Below are 23,379 nucleotides of genomic sequence, written 5' to 3'. Positions count from 1 at the left end.
AAATATGGAAGTTACGTTCTTCTGGTTCAAAATCAACAAATATACACCTTTTGTTGAGAAAAACTTGTGTTTTCTGACGTTTCGCCTGCACGCACGACTAGGATTCTTCAGAGAATAAAACAATCACAGTAGCGATTGCGAACCAAAGGGCAAAGAAATTCAGCGACGAAAAAGTACAAAAGGCCGCAACAGCTAAACCACAGCGGGACATAAATAAATGGACAATATCGATCACGGGTCAAAGGGCCAAACATAGGAAACAAAATGTCATGAATGGTTGCGGGCGAAATTGCGGAACACGGGCGAGAGTATTTTTCCATCACTGCGAATTACCACATTAGGCAGCGAATTAAAAAATAATTTTCCACAACCAACCGTTTTGCCAAAATTGTTTCTTGTTTAAATACTTTAGCTTCCTTCCGATGGATACCGTGGTCGGTGTCAAGCATGTGGCCACATAGAGCAGATTTGTTGGGTTCCATATTGCGTATGGCTGCCTTGTGTTCTTTAATACGGGACGTTAAATTGCGCTTAGTCTGGCCAATATACACAGTGTTACAATCAAGGCAATGTATTAAGTAAACTTCACCGGTCATTTGAAGCATGGAAATATGGTCTTTGGGTTTGGGAAACATGTTTTCTAAAGTGCACACCGGTTTCATAACAACTTTTACTCCAGTGGCGTTGAGTATTCTAGATATCCGCTCAGAAACTCCCTGTACATATGGTATGGAAGTGAATGCTGCATATGTTTGTGTGGGGTGTAAGATTTAGGTTGACGGGAAATTTGTTTAGTTAATCTTTTTTAAACAAAAGGTGTATATTTGTTGTTTTTCACCAGAAGAACGTCACTTTCATATTTCATTATGATACCTGGTGGTCACAACCTATTTTTAGTTTTCAACTTAATAACTGTTGGGCTGTATGTCGTCACAGCCGTTGACCTGCAGTTAAGTTCATTTCGCTGGGAAACTTGAAAACTGTTGGGATTTTAACTTATACCGCGTTCATCTGCATGCTCTAGGCAAGCTCTGTGCAAAATTTAAAAAACTCCTACGGCCCGGAAAGGTTTCAAAAGTTCGCCTGTACGATAGGCCTTGTGGCCAGCCTATACGCGCGTTAAGAGCTCTATGACGTCATAGCCGGTGACCTGCAGTTAAGTTCATTTCGCTGGGAAACTTGAAAACTGTTGGGATTTTAACTTATACCTCGTTCATCTGCATGCTCCAGGCAAGCTCTGTGCAAAATTTAAAAAAATCCTACGGCCCGGAAAGGCTTTATATGTTCGCCTGTAAGAGAAGCCTTGTGGCCAGCCTATACGCGCGTAAAAGCCTCTATGTCGTCACAGCGGGTGACCTGCAGTTAAGTTCATTTCGCTGGGAAACTTGAAAACTGTTGGGATTTTAACTTATACCGCGTTCATCTGCATGCTCTAGGCAAGCTCTGTGCAAAATTTAAAAAAATCCTACGGCCCGGAAAGGTTTCAAATGTTCGCCTGTATGATAGGCCTTGTGGCCAGTCTATACGCGCGTTAAGAGCTTTATGACGTCATAGCCGGTGACCTGCAGTTAAGTTCATTTCGCTGGGAAACTTGAAAACTGTTGGGATTTTAACTTATACCGCGTTCATCTGCATGCTCCAGGCAAGCTCTGTGCAAAATTTAAAAAAATCCTACGGCCCGGAAAGGTTTCAAATGTTCGCCTGTATCAAGCGACTTCTCCACTTTATGCTTTGTGTAAGTTCGCATCCAAATTGACAAGAATTGCTGCCTCAGTATATACATTTTGTGAAAACAAAATAGTGTGAATTGTTCACGGATGTGTGCCAAAGTTACATTAATGTTTTTGAATGGTAATTATGCTCAAATTTGTGCATATACTTGTGTTTTGTTTTTGGTAAATCCATTGAAGTTGTGTTCAGTCATGCGTGAAAAATATTTCGTTGATATAAAAAAAAATTTCGCCGAAATGACAGCAGTGAAAAACGGCGCTGGTCTGAAGTTTCATTGAAGTAAAAGGGAAACCTCGCTGTGCCACAGGGGACAACGGCACCACCTAGAGACAGATGAACATCAAACCACACCAGTTGTGAAATTCCACAGCGCCCCTGGGAAACCTGGGCCTTAACTCTCAATCAAAGATTAACCTCCCGGATAAAGCCCTCTCTCGCGTACCCTCTCACGAACTCCCCTGTTTCCTAAGCATCACTGATGACGTCACCACGCCTGCGTGACGTCACAGGTGTATGTTGGCATATATGTGGGGAATGGTTCCGCTTGCTGACGCGTCGGGACGGTTCGGATTTAAATAGAAGACTTTCTGCGTTTGGCGCCGTGCGGGTTCTTAGGAACGCGAGTCACGCGAACTCTTGGGATTCGAGAATTGCGTCGCGTTGATCGACGCCTTTGATTCGAGCGTCTCTTCTTGCAATTACACGGAAGGGGAGTAAGAACGTGGAGATATTTGTGTCTCGCGTTACCACACGTGTGTTGTGGTTTGTATTCTATTATTGTCAAGCACGGACTTGGAATGAATATATTAAGACATTCCTGCTGCAAGTTTTGCCGCCTACATGTCATCGTACTTATGTCCGTTATAGTTTCTACCTTAACCAAGCAACCACAACACAGTTCTGTTCAGCATTTACGTAGATGACTGGGTTTTGTTCTTCAAGGTTTTGCCGTAAAAATCCCTCCAATAACTTTTGCGATAAAGCCTTTAGGCAACTTTAAATAATGATTCACCTGCGTTTTTGTGTGGAGTCATAACAGCCAATTAATCATTGATATTTAAACTTGGTTGTTGATTTTTGTTGTTGGTTTCGGCGAAAATGAAAAGTCAACGATTTCTGCTTGATCACCACAAGCTGGGAAAAAAATGCTTGATCACCACAAGCAGCCTTTTTTGACCTTAACCGGGATTCGAACCCGCGATATCCCGTCCACGAATCCCAATCAAGTTTCCCTCATGTTATAGGGTCGGTGTAACAGTTTCACGTATGTCCAATGTCTGCCATCAAAACATGATACCGCTGATCCAAGCCACTAAACCACAGCTTAAGTGCTCCAATAACATCCTGTGTGCATCACGTAGCGCCATCTTATCTTCTACTTATCTGGCAACACAGTTTAGGACAAGCTGTGCACCTGACGCTCTGGAGATCAAGCGATTTCGAAACTTTTTCTAATCTTACTCTGATGTCAGCACGTGGTTTGATTAAACATGTAAGTGGCGGAAACGTCCAAAACAATCTCAAATACAGACGTTCTGTTTTAATTCAATCCTTTTTCGAAATTGTAACCGCAACATTTATTTCCAAGGATCGGACCTTCTTTACGCAAATAAACGTACATTTTATTTCAGCTATGTTGGTTTTCGTCACAACGAGGTTTCATCAGGGCTGTGGACAACATAAGTAAATACAAATCTATGTTTAGTTGTGCCAGTTTCTTAGAAATTATAATAAGGTTGTTAGCAAACGAAACTGAATGTTTGTTCAAACATTTAAGCATACGATTTGTTGTTGTTATTTTTTGAAGGTTTTTGGGGTTTGGTATTTCACCAATTTCCGTTACATTCGGTGGTAATGAGGTTTTCTTATGTAGAAAATGCTACCGTTGTCCTGGTAACCTGGAAACAAAGGTTCGCAAAAGTGTCAGCGGCTTGGTTTCTTTGTCTGACGGGTTTAAATAACTTGGGTTTATTTGTTGTTTGATGAAAAGAATGCCCGTATTTATCAGAATATTTAACACGTTTCTAAAATATTTACTCAAACTTCCGTCAATTCAGATACAAAAAAGCGATTTTCTTTCTTGAAAAAACATCACCAACTCTAAAAGCGACGCTGTTATCGCATCTGTTGGCCCGTTTTTCTTGTGAAACATAGAAAATAACTCGAAAAAGTCAGGGTCAAGATAAAATCGTGACAGATTGATCCGGATTCTGTGTTCCATTCCCGCAATTCACATCCACATCGGTTCCATCGGGAGCCTTACAACAATAAACATTTGCTTGTAGAAAACAACACCCCCTTTACCACCACACGTTACGCCACAGGGCAAAAATAGCACTGAGTGTTGTCTGTGGTTGTGGCAAAGGTCAGTCTGTCTTGCTTTTACCTCATGATATCGTGCTTGCGGCTTCGTCACCTTTCTCACCAACTTTTTGCATTGTTAACTCGGTTAACGAACTTTGCCCGGACGTCGAGTGGTGAAAGTGATATTCCAGACCGCGAGACGCCACGAACAATGAGCTTCATTGTCAGAGGCTTAGGGGCCAACGTCAGAATAAATTAGCAAGCCATACGTTTGGCTGAGCACCTTTGAACTAGTCAGGATATTGGCAACCTGTGTGTCAAAATACGTCGTCTGCTTACCAAGCAACCTTTAACAATGTCAAGTTTCCCTAATGGTTCAATACTAAATACTTTTAAAGGATTAAATGCAAATCGCGGTAAGAAAGTTGTGTTAAAATAACAACACTTATCTGAACTTTTGTTACCACCAAAAATACAGAATGCGCTAAAAGTTTGTGCATTTTGTTCACGAAAGTTTGTAGTGAGTCAAGGAACAGTTCGTTTATTGTATCGTGCACGGCATGTTGATCGATAAAATACCTCAAGCTCAACGCCCTAAAATTAGATTACAAACGCATGACATACACTTCTCTGAAATCCTGTTGCATAACAGCTGCTTTCAGTTGACTTCGTGATATTTTCCGCGTCACGACGTGTCTGTAGGTTATCCGCTTGTTGATAAACAAAACGCAAGCTAGCAAAGTTCAACGACTTCATCTTTTTAACAATGTAAAATAAAAATAGACCCCCAACGTGTACGCAGTAATGTTTCATGCAATGGCGTGATTGACAGGATCGCCCTACTTGCGCAGGTCCTTGCTTGGCGATCACAGCTAACGTATCTATTTTTCTCAGAGTTTTAAACGGCTTTCCAGAGTGCAAATTTTGTCAATTCTTTTCTCTCGAAAATCCAGTGTTTATGTCCCTTTTCGGGCAATGAAAACCTCAGCTCAGTCGCTTGACTTAAATTGACATTTTAGCTTATTTTTTGACTCGTGTTGTTTTCATTTTTTATTTTATTTTGTCAACTTCACCATCGAAACAAACTGTAAATTAAAATTGTGACATCACAAAGAAACCAAACGACGAATGTTGTCATAAACGCCGCAACAATCGCAAGTACATCCCCCCCACTCCGAGTCCCACTGCTCCACTGAGGTTAACAGGGAACCCTTTCTCCTTATTTTCATCAAAACAACTTCTTCCTCCTGAATCTCATGAAATCCTCCATATTCTCCTCCGGGAGCTCTTTCTCCTCACGTAGGATTTTTTCAAGAAACCTTTTCAAGAACAACCCCTTACTTTCTTTCCATCACCAGAAACTTTTTCCCAGGAGAGAAGAAAACAAGAATAAGACGACGGTCACGAAACCCCGCTGATTTAACCAAGTTTCACGATCTGTCGTTCGAAAGTCCGCCCATGCAGAACCAATCCAACACTCGCAGCAAATATCGTTGCCTTCTTAGCGTCGCTGTGTAGTTTTTGAAGTTGTTTGTTGTTGTGGTTGTTGTCTTTCTGCTCACGTGACGGCTTGGAAAAGAGCTTGGAGCCGAGTCCGGCTGTGAGTTGTGTGATGACGAAACGAGGAAACGAATCTCGTTCCATCAAAACGAAGATAGTTGACTGCGCGAGGTCAAAGGTGAACTTGTTCGGTTCCGCGAGGTTATTTGCGGTCACTTTTCGAGTGGTCGCGTCGATGTTGACCTGCAAAGCACGCGGGAGTTAAACGAAACGCAAAATTTCGAAGGTGAGGAATACGTCGGTTTGTTGCCATATCTTATGCATGGTGACTTCTACTTTTTGTTTTGTTTCCCGAGTAGCGCAGGCGTTTATTAAGCCCTAAAAATCAATATTCCTATAGGGTACCATGGCATTGTACAGCCATGCATCAAAGATGTAATATTATCATTCATTTTGTAAATGGGTTACCGAAATGTGAACCATTGCGATCCATCAACAAGCCAGCAAGTAATTGCAGGGAGTCACGTTTCAAGCTTCCATATTTAGGCCTCTTTTATGTTTTTCTTCCGAGCAGCGCAAGCGTTTATTAAGCCCCCAAAATCAATATTCAAGCATGGGCATCAAGTCATCGCTCAGCCATGCTTTAAAGATGTAATTTATCATTTTGTAAATGGGGGTTGCTACGTGAACCATTCCGATCCATCAATAAGCCAGCAAGTAATTGCAAATCCCTTTTCTAGCTTTGGCTTTCATGTTTAAATGAATGAATAAAAGCCCCGAAGTTTAGGGAGTTTAGGGAGTTTGAGGAGTTTAAGGAGTTTAGGGGGGTATTCACCTCTCGTTCCGATCCCACGTCGATGAAGGTTTTAAAGATGTCAGTCGCGACCTTGATCTGTTTTTTCGACTTCAGTTTCTTGTAGGTTTCGACCTCGACCCAGAAGTCAAGATTCTCGTCGCTAAATTCTTTCTTTAAAAAGTCACGAAATGCCGAGACTCGCGCTGCAAATAAAAAACAAACACTTGATTTTTTCTGTTGTTAGTTAGTCGCACTTTTATGGCAGAACGACCATTCAAAAACAAACTTGAACAATGAAACACAAAACACCCATAATTCACACAAGATTCCACGTGTTTGTGCAAAGTTATATGGAAAACGTTTTTTTGTCTTAAAAAACCGTGGGTCGCAGACATCAAATTTTGATTTTATTTGACGCGGTCCCGCGAAATAAGTAAAATTATAATTTGACCGCAGACGTTGGCGAATGGCTTTTTCAAATTAGCCCGCATGCAAAAAGCTTTCCAAAGGTTTGTGGTGGGCGTTCCTACCGACTCAAGTTGTGGGCGTTCCTATCGACTCAAGTTATGCCGTTATTGATCTTGTGACGTAATCATAGCACGAGGTGTTGCATAACACCCAATTCTGTTACTGATGACTAAGTGAACGACCTAACAAGCGAAAAAAAATCGATGGTTTCTTAGGCTTTAAGAAAGCCCTTGAGATGATTATAAGAGCACACGTGTTTTTGGAAGCAGCAAATAAGGCCACGGATCAATACTTGCGAAAGAGGTCAGCTTTTTTCCTGCTCTGTTTTACGCAGCAGACATTAATTAGAGTCACAATTTTCTCCTGGTCGCAGATATTTCGCCTTCCTGTGCTCGCTTCGATTTTATGGATTTTAAGGAATCCCTCTGGAATGCTGCCCCGTTATTAGGAGATTTTTGCAACGGTTGCAATGAAGCAAACATTATTAGGCAAAAAATGAATCATTGTCGCTTGAATTCTTTTTTTTTTTTCAATATTGTGAATGTCACTCGCATTAGGGTTTGTTTTAGTTTTCTTTATTCGATTTTTTAAAAATAAGTTTGACAACCACCTCGTATATATTCCCCTTTAAGGATTTATGTATTACTTAATTTTTATGTATTACTATGGTGAGAATTTGTTGTCATGGCGATAAAATGTTGTGATGATGTTTGCAAGCGATTTCACGGCGCTAGTATTGGTCTCATTTTGAAACATCATTTATTTTAATTACAAGAAAGACGTCAATCTGCACTGCTCACCTACTACTTAACGTTTAAAGTATTCAGTCACGACTGATGATTTTTTTTCGCCCTACTGGTCTGTGAAGGACCCGGTGGCCCCGGATTAAGCAGAATTAACACCGCAGGGAGATCTTAAAATCCCATGAGACGGAGGTTTAAGGTCGTTTGTGGCTGAATACTGAGAAAGGCGGATATTAGCTCGTGCTTTATTGCTGCTCCATGTCTGACCGATATATTGCATACGACCCCGAAGCTGTGCAAGTCGCCTGTATATGTTAGTAGATGTTTGTTTTGGGAGGGAATCTCTTGCCTCTCCAAATTTAAACAAATTTCCATGGAAAGAAGGTCTGGTTCGAATACTTTATCAAAAACTGTGGCAATAAAAAGTATCGCGATTTAATTGTAAGATCTGTAGGATATCGGGTGAAAAATGTGTTTTTTTCATGATCAATCGTTTGATGACAAGGCCCGCGCGAAAACAATTCGTTAATTCATTCCACAAACGACACACGAAGCCTATATTCGTCCCGCGCAACGCCCGTCACTTCACACTCCGAATGTTTGATGCAGACAGCGCCAATGCATTATGACGTCACAAACACTGGAATGCATTTGATGTTCCAAACACTGCACGAGAGCGGAGGGCGGGGTGTTTGGGGGCGCATGCGGACGTGTCGGATTCGGCAAAACAACTTGGGCAATTGGAAGTGAGTAAACAGCAGGGATAGATAAGTGCGTGCGTCGGTGCATGTAGCGATATGTTTTGTGCTGAGGCCTAATGGAACCCCAAGTCCGTCTTATGTGGTCGTGTCGCCCGCTTGGTTCAGTTACACTATACACCACTGATCTCCAAAACAACTTTTCATGTCGGTTGGAGTATTGAGCTTGCTCATTTAAGGGCTAACGCTGGTTAAATTAGGTGTATTTACTCCCATATCTATATAGCAGGAGATTACATGAATTCTAAAGACGGCAAAACATTTGAAACTTACATTTTTTTTTCAAGAACTCTGCGAGTGATGGTTGGTCGACTTTGGCCTCTTTTAAGGTCGGAAGTCTGCAATAGAATAAAGAAGATATTGTTGAACGAAGAGAATGCTGAAGAAACGTAAGCCAGTACATGACAAAATTTTTCTATTAACTTTTGGCGCAAGTATGCTCTCTATATATATTGTACCCATTCAACAAGCCTTAATGAGCCTTTAAAAGCACCCAAATTAAAATATCAACTGAATTTTTATCAGCAGAAAAATGTTTTAGTCTTTTAACTAATGACCGTGTATTATTAGTTTCATAGACATGGCAGTCAAGCTACCACCCACCCACATGAAGTTTTATGGTTGAGCGGGAAGTTCAACTTACGATTTGGTGCTGAGAGTCTTGTGGAGTTTCTCAGCGTCCCTGATGCGTGGCGGGAGATCAGATTCGCTCATATGATGTTTCTTGGACATTGTCTTTGCGTGGATTGGACTAACACAATCAGGCATGTCAAAACGGTGGGAGAAAATTGTTACGTTCTAAGTTTCCTAAACAGGATAAAGTTAGTTAACTTTTATGAAACACTTTATGTTGCCTCGTGCGTAAAGGTGACCTTCAAAAGTCGTTTTAACGAAACAACAATAACCTAATGCTGGTCCTGGCATTTCTGTTCTTTCAAACAAACTGAACCACCTTTCGTCTGTTCTTTTGTGATTAAATTAACTTTCTGGCTTCCCGAATTAGTTGAAATCATAACCTACAATATAAACTTCAATGCAACTATTCTTGCAAAAAACAACAACTATTGGCATTACAAGCCCTCGGCCTTTGCATCAAGTCTGTCACCTCTGTCGGTTTGCTGGAGGCGTATGCGCACTCGCACATCCAACGCTACTCTAAATAACCAACATGGGGAAAGAAGGCCAGCGGTCCCTCGAGTCGCTCTCGGCTTGTGCATTACTTTCCTTTCCTCCTGGGGTTACTGCCTTCAAAGCTAATCCTGATGCTTTTGTGAGGGCATTTTGATTCAAGCTCTGTTACCGACGCCGAGTCTCTGCCCTTTGCCAACGCATAGGACTGATCAACAGCCTGTTTTTATAACTAATGCCGTTGAAAGCCATGTGTTATTGAAGGTTTAATCACGCTGCTGAGCTGGAGCACGAACCATGTTAGGAAAGAATTTGGTAACGGCGGTCGGTAGAGATGTTTACGTGGAAAACATCCCTGATTGTAAAATCACAAACACATTTTCGATGCCACACATAGTATTGAGTCGGTCGTCAACTGGGTGAGATTTCATAAGTGAGTATATGAGGTTACTGAATATAAGTTTCTCAAAACTATTTCCCGGAACGCCATGCGGTAGAAATTAAAGATTGTGGTTATATTTTGCGAGCAGCTTCTAAGAAAATATCAATGTGATAATTTATAAAAATTGCTCATATTGGACTTGGTTTTCTCATCTAACGTGTTTATTGTTTCATTAAATACGAATTATTGGTGATATTGGGTTTCTGGACGAACCATTCGCGCCAAACGAACAAATTAACGCTGTTCGCCACAAAAAAATTATCATCTAAATCACGCCGCACCCTGTCCTGCAAAACCGAACAAAAAATTCAATGTTGCATTAATATTCAGCTTGCTTATTATGGGTCATGACCAACAAGTTATGCAAAAAATTCAATGTTGCATTAATATTCACCTTGCTTATTATGGGTCATGACCAACAAGTTATGCAAAAAATTCAATGTTGCATTAACATTCACCTTGCTTATTATGGGTCATGACCGATGGTGTAACACCTGCTGTCTCCCAGTTTCTCTCCTTCCAATACAATAGCACGCCTTCCTAAATGTTAAGTAACATTGCCTCCTCTATTGTATTTCTTTTATCTCCATTTGGTTCAGGATTGTTTCTGGAGCTGTAGAGAAGATGCTTTCATTTTTTGAACAAATATTTATGGATCCGTTTTATGGATCCCACTTTATTGTTTGGATTATTTTTTGCTACGAGCGCTTTGTTGTAAATTGCAAGAGAAGCCAGATGCAGGAGTGTTCGAGCGGTTTAGGGAACTATTGGAGCCCCTTGCCAAGAACAAAAAACTTTTCCGATCAATTTTATGTTTTTTTTTGTGCTTGCGTAAGGACAATTTCAAATTATTACACCACGTGGAGGGTCGTGGTCAAATATCTCCCAATTCTCAAAACTTATTAAGCTTCAAAAAGATGTTTGCACACGCGAAACGTCAGCAAGACACACACAAGTGGAGTTACTGTTTAGTTGCCATCGCGAAATTTTGGTGGGGAAAATATCCCATAAGTTTAAAGCAAGCCAAAGTTCTTGGCTAAAACATTGCCCGACAAACAGAAAATGGTTGGGTGCGCTTGTGGATGGAATTTAATTTAATTAATTTTTGCATATTTCGCAAACTTATAAATCATTAATAGTTGGGTGCCCACCTTGGTCTCTCCCTGGACGTCAATGTTCTGTTTGTCTCCCGTAGGACGAAGATGTTTGTGTTTTCGTATCTTGGTCAAATTTGATTTCTATTTAAAAGTGTCGGTTAAAACTACAGGTCATAAACTTCATGCTTCATAACACATTTGATGCTTAAGCATTTTGCTTGACAACACAGTTAGCTTTTGTCGAGTTATATAATGTTGCTTGTGTAACTGTCATTGTAGACGCTGAATGGCCACAAACAGTGTTATTATTAAAACAATTAGGAAGGGGTTCTCTCAGAAAAATGAGAACCAAAAAACAGAGTGCCACGTTTACCAAAATGTTTGCAAAAATGTAAGAACCCATGCGAAGCCGCATTGACGAATGCCATCACTAGCTACGAAACATTACATGAAACATGTATGGCCGAGCAGCCTGCGGTTGAACGTCGGTGTTGTACAACTTTGATCATTTTAGGAATGATCCACTCAAATGTACCTGGAACCGCAAACCTTGCTTGTTGCTCAGAAGAGGTGACTTTGCGGTTTAAAATATCCCACGTGGAAGCGATCGCCGATCATGCGGTCGCCGCGTGATTTTCCAACACACAATCCCACACGAGATAAAACCTCCACGCAGTGACTCAGCAATGTGTAGATAACCTATTGCACATATATTGTAGATTTCACGCTTTATGGAAGGGGTTTCTTTGGTTATTTGGTCTTTTGCGCTGGTGTTGTTATTTGATCTGTTAAAGGGGTCGAAAGTTGCGTAACAATTCGCTGGTGGCTGCTTCGTGTCGTACGAGTTAATATCAACGTCAAATATATGTAGTTATAGTTAGATCTTGCAGTGAATATCTTTGGTCACCTTTGTGATATGATGATAGAATTTACTTTCTAAAATATCTGTTCACACGAACTGTGGACCTTACAAGTGACCCTTGTAGCAACATGTTTTGCAGCCCACTGGTTGGAAGTCACTCTGAAAGAAGAGAGCAACTCCCCTTTCCCGTTAGTCTTCCTACATAACACGTTCTTTACAACTCAAGAAATCAATCATATCATGCTGAGAATAAAATATGAACAAATATGGAAGCCGAACCTACGTCAGGATTTGTAAATTTGCAGAATGAATGACGTCACAAAGTAGGAAATCGCGCAAAGCGAGATGCACGGATCGGTTGCAACCGGAGATGCAATTTCTAAATCTGTTCCCCGTCAAGGTTGACTGGTTAATTATGCATGAGGTGGCGTTGGTTCCGAAACACAAACATGTTGGCCTTCCCATTTCTTGCTCTTGCATCCCTAAAAGGAAAGAATAACCTTTGCATGATAAATTCCCGAGAATTATTGACTGAATTCCACGTCAAGTGTTACAAGTCCGGGGAATACCCTCATTACTCGGAAGTAAAATCGATCCGACATATATTCCCGTCTTATCAGAATACATGAATATGTACGCAGTCGTTATTGTTCCAAATCTATACCCGTAAATGCACGGAAGCCACAACACAATAAGAACTCCTTCGTTTTGATTTAATTTTTCTCCAAATTTAAAAGTAATCCGATTACAAACATGATTTTCTTTTATGGTTATCATTTACTGTTCCAACCCACGTCATATTATTTCTACATATTTTTTTGTCATATTGAACCCACATCTACGCATTGCGTGCGAAGTTGGGAGTTATTTTCGTGTTGGCAAATCCTTTAATTGCTTTTAACCGCGCCAAGTGCGCAAAAGTCAAAGAGTTCATTTTTTATGGATGTGAAAGGTGTGAAGGGTGGTGAAAGTGGTGAGATTAGGTCATGACCTCCGATTACCTGAAAGTCATATTTTTCACTTTGAGCTCAGCGGAATCGCAGAAAACTCGTCACGGATGATTTAACGTAGGTTACGGAAATGAAACCGATAAATAATTTAAAAGGTTATAAATAAGCAAATGCATGGCACGGGATCCGCTATTTGAAAGAGCTCTTAAGCTGTTGGCAAGAATCCGGAAGTGACGTATAAAAATTTAAAATGCATATTAGGTTTTGGAGATTATCACGTAGTTCTTGAAATAGAATCCATTGAATATATTACTTTCAAACTTCAATATCGTCACAAGTTTTTAACAAAAACATCGTTTTTATTCACTCGCAAAAATGTACAACCACCATACAATACAAGTTAGTACGTAATATGAAAACATAACTTAGGGATTTTGTAAACTTTTGAAATAAACAAGTGATACAGACTGCGTTGTTAATTTGTTATTGCGTACCGATAATAAATTAAATACATTCGGCTTGTTCTGTTTACAATCGGTGCTATTGACTGTATTTGTACTGACAGCGTTATTGCAAAAGCCCCTTTAGCCTTAAGCACATGTAAGGTTAACCCCAGGTCAAATCTAATCAAGCAATAAAAGGTCAACACATACCGTCATATGGGTTTTATGAATCACATCCGGGGTTTTCCGCGGGTTCTTTACCAACCCCCGATGAGTTTCATTTCAAATGAAATGCCGCGACATTAAGTCCAATAACGCCGAACGAAAATACTCGAACATTTAATGCAGACGAATACGGCGCGTTTGGCGCCCTCCAACGGACGTTATTCGGGAGAATGGAGCTCATTCTGCGTCCCTGGGGATTTGCGCGCATTTCCCCCGGCCTAACTAACGTCACAATGTAACGGTATGACGACACAATGAATGTTAACTGCTTTGTGACGTATCTGATTGTTATATTTAGGAGTTGGATCGCATTGAAAATCGCAGGTTGCTATTTGTAACTTGTATGCGCTAAACATACAAAATTATAATTAGGTGAAGTGATTTGCACAATAAGTCAGGTTGAACTGGACGAAGGCTGGTAGTAAAACGTATAGCAACCAGGACACAGTAGGCCACAATTTTTTTCATTTGATTTTTCAATCACACACTGAGCAATCTTGGCAACATTGGTTTTATTTGACAACAAAATGAATTGTTTGAGCACAAAAGTATTTTTGTTCGTGTTTCTAGTGTTCTCTCACAAACGCGTTTTTGTTAATCAAAATAATGCAGAATTTTAAAAGCATCGTGATGTAGTTTAGCACAAACCTGAACACAAAAACCAAGTGGCAGAGAGACGTCCATGAGGATTGTAAGATTATATGCGATTCAAGTACGATGGTTTGTTGTAACACGAGGTGAGAAACCGACTACTGTCCTGTTGTTTACCTTTATCTATTTGATAAGATTTAGTTGCTCTTGACTGTTGTTAATGAAAAAACAGGTTATTCTACATGAATTGACCTTATTGACTAAACCAGAGGTCAGAAAGCGACGCCGCGACGTTATTTGTGCGTTGTCGCGACATTGTAGGGGCGTGGCAACATTGTAGGGGGCGTGGCAAGCTTACCTCCCAAGAACAATCACGTATTCCTATTTATTCCTCGATTTTGAAACCAGCCTGCTGAGTATTGAAATTGAACCGGGAGCTTCGCAGATGAAAATTTGAACACGCCGGGATTCGAACTCGGGATACTCTGAGGACGAATGTCGTTCTTTTTTCATACTTGGATTCTTCGACCGATGCTTCACAGTGTCTGTATAACAGAGCTCATTAGCGCCCACTACCGGAGCAAGCACGTTGTTAAATTGTGCCGCACGTTTTCGGGTGAAACTATTCGTGGTCAGTGTGCACACTACGTTGAAATGGATTCCCCACTCCCCGTTACTAGACTTCCACGGATTTCACCCCTATAATACGGTTATTCCCCTAAACCGACAGCATGAAAGAGGAACAAGTAATCTGAATCACAGAGTTCACTGGATCTGAATGATTCGGCGAGCAGTGGTTGATCCAGCTTGGCTGTAATGTCAGTGAACCTAACGATCAAAATGCGATAGCTGAGATCGTCAATTAAACGCCTTCACAGTTGGGCGATCCTTGCCTTGTCATGAACCATTTCTGCGCAGTCAGAAGTATTCTTTGGTCTGACTGCACTTTGAATTTAATAAAACAGAAAAACAACATTGTTTAAGCAGGATTTCATTTTCATTGCACAAATATTGCAAAATTGGCACACGTAGTACATTGAAAAGTTACGCTCGAATAAGATACAATGGTTTGTCGTCGAAACAAAAAATCACAAACTGCATCAAAGGTTGCTGCACAAATTGATTGAAATACTCAATCACAGTGATTTTAATTTGAACGTTACAAATTGCATAGAAGATTGTTAGATACCAAATTACGTAAAAAACAAACAGGCTCAAGGAACACCTGAAAATGTCACTTAAAACACTGCTGTGTTTTATAATCTCGGAGTAAAATTATTAAACCAAAAAAATGTAGCCGTTTTGAAAAAAATTAAACGCCCAAATTTAAAAGCATTTCATTGATTTCACTGAAATTCTTGCAACCCCTGATGTTGGTATTTTGCACGTGACCGAATCAATTTTCCCGCCCAAACTGAAATCCAACGTCACAATCTGCAACAAGAAATCGCCAGAACTATAATAACTGGCGGAAAAAAAAAGTATTTTAATAAAACCACTTAAATGGAAAAAAGTGTATTTTCTTCACGAAAATAATCCGACAGCTTAGTTTGAGGTTACAATGCCATGACAACATGTATATATTCTTGGCAAGGCAATATATCAAACCAAACTTTTTTCGCCTAAAACCAAATTTTGGTTTCGACCACTGGAGTAAAGAAAAACGAGCAGATTTTAATGTTTGGTTTGAAAAAATGTATTTTGAAACTTTAAATCAAAATATGTCATGCACCGATGATTTCGTGATCACGGAAAGTTTTGCCAGTGTAAAATGTTTCAAACATTTGTCAATCGATACAAACTTTCACCTCGTCGGGTCTCCCAACAATATCAACCAACATGTTTTCCCCTTTAAATTCGACCCCTCGTATTCTGTTGGATGAAACAGGAACCCATTTCTCTCGTTCACCAAGTATGGCAACACTGGTATTGGCTCTGCAACAAGTATAAGCTGCTGATAATAATTATAAAGGAATGCTTAAAACTTGTCTTTCTTCGGTATAATAGTTTCGAGGGCTTTTTAACATATGTTGAGCACACGGTTTGCAGATCTTGTGTAAGTTGCTTGGAATTGTCGCCTAAAGCCATTAAGTTGTATTAAAAAACGTAGACCTTGACAGTATGAAAGTTACTCACGACAACGCTGATGCGTCCATACCTTATGCAAACAAATTGAGCAAAAAAGTATAAATTAATTGGACAGAACTTACGACAGTTTAATAAGAGGTGACACGTGCCACAGTTGGAAGTCCTTCAATCCTCCAGTTGGGATGTGAAGCATGTCACTGGATGAAAGATTGTAAATCTTGGTATCGGTTTTGGGGAATCCCTGGTAGGCCACGTAATTGGTGTCTGTCGGCTTGAGGAAATAACAATCAAAAGTGGTCATGACTGCAGTATAGGTATTTGAAAAACCTAGTAGTCGTCTTTCTTTTCAAGTTGCTTGACAAAATAACCAACTGCGTTATCACAAAATACGTTTAGTTCAGCGTGCAGAATATTCTTTGTACGATTTTGTCTCACCGTACCTCGGTTAAGGCAACTGTGATGTCATAATTTAGAACTTAGAAGAACGGTTTCTAGAGCTCACATTGGCAGCAGTCAGGTACATGTCGTCGAATCGGATGGAATAATCCTTAACAGTCAGATCGGCGGCAAGAGCAATCCCAAACCTCATGGCTACCTTGCCGGCTGGTGTGAATGCGAATATGTCAGAATACGTTGTGTAAACCTCAGCCTCTGTATTCGGCATTCCTGTGGTAAATTTGTTACACTTTAAACAATTTGTTGCTGACGCTGCCACAGGCAAAATGTTCAATAAACTCACAGGCTGTTCTGACAAAAAATAACTACTTGTTCGACGTTTCGGCAATCGACCTTCATCAGCACCCCAATATGTAAGATACGTACAGGTCTTTGACCTCTTATTGCCACACTTTATTCTCATATTGAAGTCACTTGTGGGATTATCGAGTTTTTTTATAGTGTTACGTATTGCGCATAGCGGATCGCTTGACCATCATCTTACTTGGGATGATATGTCTATTACCACTAAGAACCTCAAAATATATTACTACAGTACCTATGTGACGTTCTCTTATTTAACTTGTGTTGATCAGTCATGTTTGTGCCATCATACCTTGCATGGAGGGGAATGCCCTTTTCAGTATGTTGTCGTTGGTGGAAGTTAAAGCTCTTGAAGGTTTAAGGATGATTCCGTCCGCTCTGCAGCATTTCATTATCAGGGGGATGTTGGCTTCACCTGTGCACGTAAATATCATCTTGTTTGTTATGTTCCGTAAATGATTTACGGGATAAATTTACAATGCGAAATTTCCATGAACGCTTCTATGGTTTTGGGAAATATATTTTTGTTTCAAGGAAGACGAAGTAATGACGAAAGCGGATCCAAGCAGCGTTAATAATTTTTAATGAAAATTTAGGACCATGTTCCACAGAAAAGAGCTCGTGTCCAGCTGGACAGCCAGCTATTTATTGCCGATATTCTCGGGAAAACTCTTTTGTAAACATAAATACGTTTGACTTTCGGCGCTCACTTGGGTCAACGGCATATTCTGACCAAACCATTAAAAAAATCGTGTTAAATTATTGAAATGGGCATTTGTGTAGCTCTAGGCCGACACCACGATCCCTGCTGTTTGGAAACAACATATTACACATCACCTATCTTATCGCTTGGTCCAACAGGTCCAGTGCTGAGAGTAGCGATAGCGCTTTGCAAGTGTGTGTTCGGTTCTGTGTGCAAACCATAGGGACTTCCTTCCTGACTCGTGGTCGACCAGAAAGTGTCTTTGAACGGGGCGATGTGGAGAGCATGCGCGAACATAGAGGTCACCCCGATCCTCCACTGAGTGTTGCCGGGTTGGTAATCCCCGCTAACTCGAGCCTGCAATGAGAAACTTGTTTGAAGAATATTTAAAATAAGATGAGCACTGGAGCCAGTAATATGTTTTAAGTAAGCTGCAGACAAGGCCACTTTTTCGACACTTTGGCTCAGCAAAAGCGTGTTTCCACTTTGGTTTTCTCCGTTAAGTTGCACCTAGTTTGTTGCCCAACGGATGACGGTGATTGTATAGTCACCACAAAGTGGAAGTCTTTGCTTGGCCGTTTGGTCAGAAAAGTCATCTGAAAGTTATACCAGCTGCACTGATGAGACCTTTTAGGTCGAAACAGTGGCCCTGTCTGTAGCTCAATTAAATTTGAAAATATGTATTGCATACCAATAATACAGATGCTACCAGACGTAGACAAAAACAACTTATATCTGGTCGGTCATTGCCTTCTACTGGTGATAAACACAACAGTGATTGAAACGTTCATTAATTTCCTACGTTTCCATAGAATCAGCGTTATCAAAGCTGTGATATTTACGTTTCATTGTGTTGTTGTTGGTTTGCAACTTATCCCATAATATATGGCATAGTAAACAGCAACGATACTGAAAATGGTCTTTTTTGGCCGCACCGCGATTCCAATGTCGATATGTTCTGAACTTTAAAACTGAAGCGATAGCAATGTTTATTACAGCCAAGTTCAAGAATTACTGTAATAACCAAACAAGACATATACCGCCCTCTAGTAAGAGAGGGTTGGTTAAAAGCACGCCTACAAGGTGTCGCTACAAAGCACCCTAGTTACGTACCTGCGTCACTGCTTGGATTTCAACGCTCTGCATCATATGACGTGGCAAACCCATACAATACTGGATTGTGAGGTCACACTCGCCTGCGGCCGCGCCCATTTCCATCAACCAATCACGACCCAGCGTAACGTTTGTGTGGGTTACCTAAGGTTATATTGTAATTTCACTGATAGCGTTTTTGGTAAGAATCCCTTTCCACCTTCAAGTCCATGAATTCTTCGTCCAACCAATCTTGTTCATACGTCACAAGACCCCAAGTTTTACTAGATCGCATCAAATCTTTCCAAAATTGCTAAAAATAAATGATGTTGAAGTCGAGAGGTTTACAGGCTTACTGCGTATGTTGAAGTCAATGTTGTATTTTAGACATACGGTGCTTGCGTTAAATCTAAACGATTTATTGGAGGAGTTTTACTATAGAACAACTTTGTGTCCAAGCGTGGACATTTAAAATTGAATTGAAGGTTAACTTGTGTCACGCGAAAGAAGTGCTGCTGGTTCGGTAGCAATTCATGCAGTAAAAACAATTTATTGCTTCTAAAAATAAAACACAACGTCCTTCATGTGTGATTGTCAACATAAGCTTTTAAACGATATAAAAAACAATACTTTACCCACAATCACGTGATTTATGCTGACTCACTTTGTCGTAAGGAATAGCTTTGGTATCTTCCACAAAGAAATCGTAACTTCCTCCATTCTTCTTGGCGTAAGTTGTGTCAGCTGCCCAGTATCGGTTGTGGGCGGAGACAGGAAGGCCGTGAGAATCAAACAGAGCGCTGGGAAAATGAGTTGTGACATGTTCAGTGTTCATAGGCAGAACAATAGTGGCCACAAAAGATAGTTCTTCTTAAAAATGGTACAAGTGTCCGTATTGGTTCTTTGTTCCTCGATGGCATAACAGAGTCTTAATCTTTAAGTGACAACACTCTTGAAACTATTGTAACTCATGTGTTTTGAGAATAAGGAAACTGGCCCGTGCTGTTGAAAACATTGACATGTTCCATTTATTTAAAACGTTACGGCAAGTGCTTATGCCATCATCAGTTGGGAATGACGCGGTTGGTTCAGTTCCAGGATCATGCGTTTTAATCATAAACTCATGTGTTCTTTTTTGTGTTTTACTCAAGATCGGGCGAATGTAAAACAACTTTTGTCACGGGTAGAACCGAAAACATTTAGAAAAACTCACTCCATTCCATTGGGAAAGACACTTGGCATCGAAGTCCAGTTCTTAACCCCGTCTCCAATCCCTTTGTAATACCACCACGAGTCGTATTGTATGTAACCGTACGGGATATCGTTGGACTTGGCGTACGACGCAACATCCTTGATCGTTTGTTCGTAATTTTTCCCCTTCTCCGTGTTGTAGTAGTAAAACGCCCCTAGGCGGATAATGAGAAGTTTGATCAAACATTAATTTATCTTTTCATTATTTTCATGATGTTTGAGTAAATTAAAGTATTTTTGTTATAGTTGGTGACAACCACCGAACAACGGCAGAACCTTGACCTGTTTAATGTTTCGTTAAACATATTTCTATTGGGAATATTATAATTGGTTGCAAAATGACAAAGTTATTGGCAGATAAGTTGAAGGGTGTTTGGTAGTTTTACTTGAAATATAGTCCACCATCTTTAACCAAACGTTTTCTGTATCCTTGTATATCATTTCAACCAATATTTAATATTACAGAGCACAAAAAAAACAATGAAATTGAGAACGCCTCCGATTATGAAGATCGGATTACAGTGACGTAATAACCTCCCCCCCCCCCCTACCATTGTCAGTCCAGTAGCCGAGATAATTAATCGTAAAATCGCTTTCCATCGTGTGTCGCATTTTGTGATAACGTCTGGTGAGCACTTGTCCCCAGTTCTCAATGGCTTTGTTAATCCCCTCACTGCTGTAATAAAGGATTGTGTCGATCTGTCGAGAAAAGGAGATATTTTTCGAGGTCGGAACGAGAACCAAAATTAGAATGGATTCAAAGGAAAGTGCGGAATAGGTTTAAAGGGGGGTGCAGCGGATTAAATCGCTCTTGAGATTTCTGTTGATTGCGCGAAAGTGGAATAAAGGTTTTTGTGATTTCGTGAAGCGGAAGCGGATTTTGATAAGGTTTTGTGTTCTTGTATGTGGGTCAATATCTGCTTTCACGATGGAAATGTGCAGAATTCGTTTGCTGCAGGACCGACTTGTTCAAAAAATATTTATTTTGCTGAAGTTTCACTTTTCCTGAAGAAAATAATTAGAATTGCGTCTGAGTTTGAAGGCAATGCCAGCATTTTGAAAAGAAATCTGCCAATCTGTTTAAACCACAACACACCTATGGTGTAATTAATTTACATCACCTGAAAATTAACAGGAAGTTCGGAAACTCCTCCCATGACCCCGAAACTCGCGATGCCGCTCTTTGTTTCGTATTCCATAAAGTGGGCCATGAAGTTGCTGTATGACGACATAATCATCACGTTTCCCTTTGTGTCGAAAAGAAGCAGCGGACCGGAACGCTGGCCACCCTCGATGATTGACTGGTATTTCTCGATGCTGAGAAAACATAGCAGAAAAATGATACTTTTTAGAAAGATTGGAGCCCAAAAATATTGGTCACAACTTTTCAGAAAAGTTATTACAAATTTTTGACTTCTAATCACCATGGATTTTATGTTAAAAAATCCTATTTTTAAACACTTGGCCGCTATATTTATGCCTAGCTTGCCCAAACAAATGCAAAAAAAACTTAACGATTGCATGTGTATAAAGAGACAGTGCAGATATGTGGAAAAATGATTGAAATAATCTTACGTTGAAACAAAATTAAATATTGCACTAAAGTTGATTTTAAAAAATCCCTAAAGTGCTTACAAACATCAAAATGCTGCAAGGTTTATAAACCGACACACAAGTCCTAAGAATTCATGAACCACCTTCCGATCTCGTAACCGTAACCAAACATGTCTCCGAAACTATTAAGGAAACCAAGCGACTTGGTTGAGTTTGCGGTTCCTATGTTAAAGCTGGGGAATGATGAGAGGACGCCCTCCAAGTTAGTGACGTTGCACTTCTTCAAACCATCCGGAAAACTCTGTTAAAATGTTGTTTGTGTTCAAAGGCGCCAAGATCGCCACATTGTGGTGACTGTGCTTCGTAATTAGCTATAGGAGATCATCGCTGGTCACGTAGCAGCACTGATGAGACCTCGAAATAGTGGCCAACTGTTTGCAGCTCACTTTAAACATATTGTTTGATTCCATTGCTTATAGATAAACTTTTAAATCGAATCCGACACGAACAGGTTAAAAATCTCCAACGCAAGTACCTGCGTAAAACGGACAAATTCACCAGAGTTGTAAATTAAGATCTGAGCCTCCATCGAAGTATTTCCTCCTTTGTAAGAAAACACTGTCCCTTCGTAAGTTCCGGTTGCGTCACTTCCGCTGATTGACTTCGATCCTGAAGCAAAATTTGTGAAAATAAATAAAAAACATTTTGTTAGCTGTGGCCAAGTTAAAAATATATGTTTCGAAAAGTGGGAGATTTTAGCAAGCTTTTGTCCCTTATAAATGTGTTTCCGCCTGGAAAACGTAGTTGTCCAATACTTGTTACTAAATAAATGTTGGTACTTTTACCGGACATCGTGAGGGTCTTGGCTGCAACGGAATAAAAAAATCCGTCGGACTGCAAGAACGTATCAGCATTGGTTATGTAAAAGTTGTCAGGGTCGGCTCCCGCATGGAAGGAATAAGTTCCGTCTGTTTTGACGACAGAGTGGAGTTTTGCCGATGATCCGGGCACTGCAATAAACGTGGCGGAAAGTTAAACAAACCAAATTGAAATTTCGTCGCGAAATTAAAACAGGTTAACTTGCCGTACAATCACAAGACCACAAGAAAGCTTGCGGAAAAAATTAACGCTTAGTGGTAACGTATAGTACAATGACACCCCATTTTCAAATTGGTTTAACAAGACCTTCCTGGAAAAACAGGTTGCACCAATTAATCCAGTTAGTTGATTCACGTTGTGTTAGAAATGATTGCAAGGTCAAATGTTACTATCGGTACCCAAACAGTTGTACCAGCTGGTGGTGTGAGGGATATGTTATCTGCTGTTGCGCAACCAAAATGTGTACACAACCTATTCCCGCACACCTATATAGCAAGCCGCAGTCTGTTTGCATTAATCGTATGCAAGGTTTACACAACGTGACCACTTAAGTCTGAATAATATTTAACGAAGCTTGGTTGCAAAGTTAGAAACGAAATCCCAATTGTTCTTTATCGAAGTATTGTTATCACACAAACTTGCTTGTTGGTAAAGAACTTTGCAATAAACATAACACCTAATATTTTTGTATTTTGCAGTTCTTGTGGTACAAGTCGGTGTCCATTACCAAGTTTAACTGTGATTAGGTTCCAAATATGCTTGCTTTTACACAATCTTTCCTAACTCTTACCTTTTTCGTGTACAGGGTGACACAGTGCAAAGTGGAGGAGAAGCATAAAACTAAGGACAACTTTGAAAAACATCTTTGCTTGCAGCTGCATCAGCCAACTTACAAACGTAACTTGCTGGAAAGCAAACTAGACAACTGTGTGCAATGAAGCGTGTCGTCGAGGTAAGTTTTTTTTCTTTTTATTGGGGAAAATGTTATGCGCAACTTGAATTTGTTCTGGCGTTA

General features: G+C 40.2%; 2 protein-coding genes across 2 annotated transcripts; both read right to left on the bottom strand.

Moving 5' to 3' along the window:
* Positions 1-5,103: 5,103 nt before the first annotated feature.
* Positions 5,104-9,103, bottom strand: LOC145914069 (regulator of G-protein signaling 5-like). The gene is made up of 4 exons (XM_083001846.1): positions 8,944-9,103; positions 8,574-8,638; positions 6,371-6,534; positions 5,104-5,778 (listed from the first exon to the last, which is right to left on the bottom strand). Exons 1-4 carry the CDS (start codon positions 9,066-9,068, stop codon positions 5,455-5,457), a joined length of 678 nt encoding a protein of 225 aa, XP_082857972.1. The 5' UTR covers positions 9,069-9,103; the 3' UTR covers positions 5,104-5,454.
* Positions 9,104-15,065: 5,962 nt separating this feature from the next.
* LOC145913785 (uncharacterized) lies at positions 15,066-23,240 on the bottom strand. The gene is made up of 16 exons (XM_083001540.1): positions 23,155-23,240; positions 22,331-22,495; positions 22,021-22,154; positions 21,629-21,786; positions 21,053-21,248; positions 20,483-20,630; positions 19,894-20,086; positions 19,345-19,480; positions 18,901-18,993; positions 18,702-18,845; positions 17,723-17,945; positions 17,178-17,300; positions 16,629-16,792; positions 16,249-16,397; positions 15,847-15,973; positions 15,066-15,472 (listed from the first exon to the last, which is right to left on the bottom strand). Exons 1-16 carry the CDS (start codon positions 23,225-23,227, stop codon positions 15,365-15,367), a joined length of 2,334 nt encoding a protein of 777 aa, XP_082857666.1. The 5' UTR covers positions 23,228-23,240; the 3' UTR covers positions 15,066-15,364.
* Positions 23,241-23,379: the final 139 nt, after the last annotated feature.

This window comes from Ascidia mentula, chromosome 9 (assembly GCF_947561715.1).
Source record: "Ascidia mentula chromosome 9, kaAscMent1.1, whole genome shotgun sequence".
Classification (NCBI taxonomy): domain Eukaryota; kingdom Metazoa; phylum Chordata; class Ascidiacea; order Phlebobranchia; family Ascidiidae; genus Ascidia; species Ascidia mentula.
The sequence above is the reverse complement of the archived record's forward strand: the minus strand, read 5'-3'. Positions and strand labels throughout refer to the sequence as shown.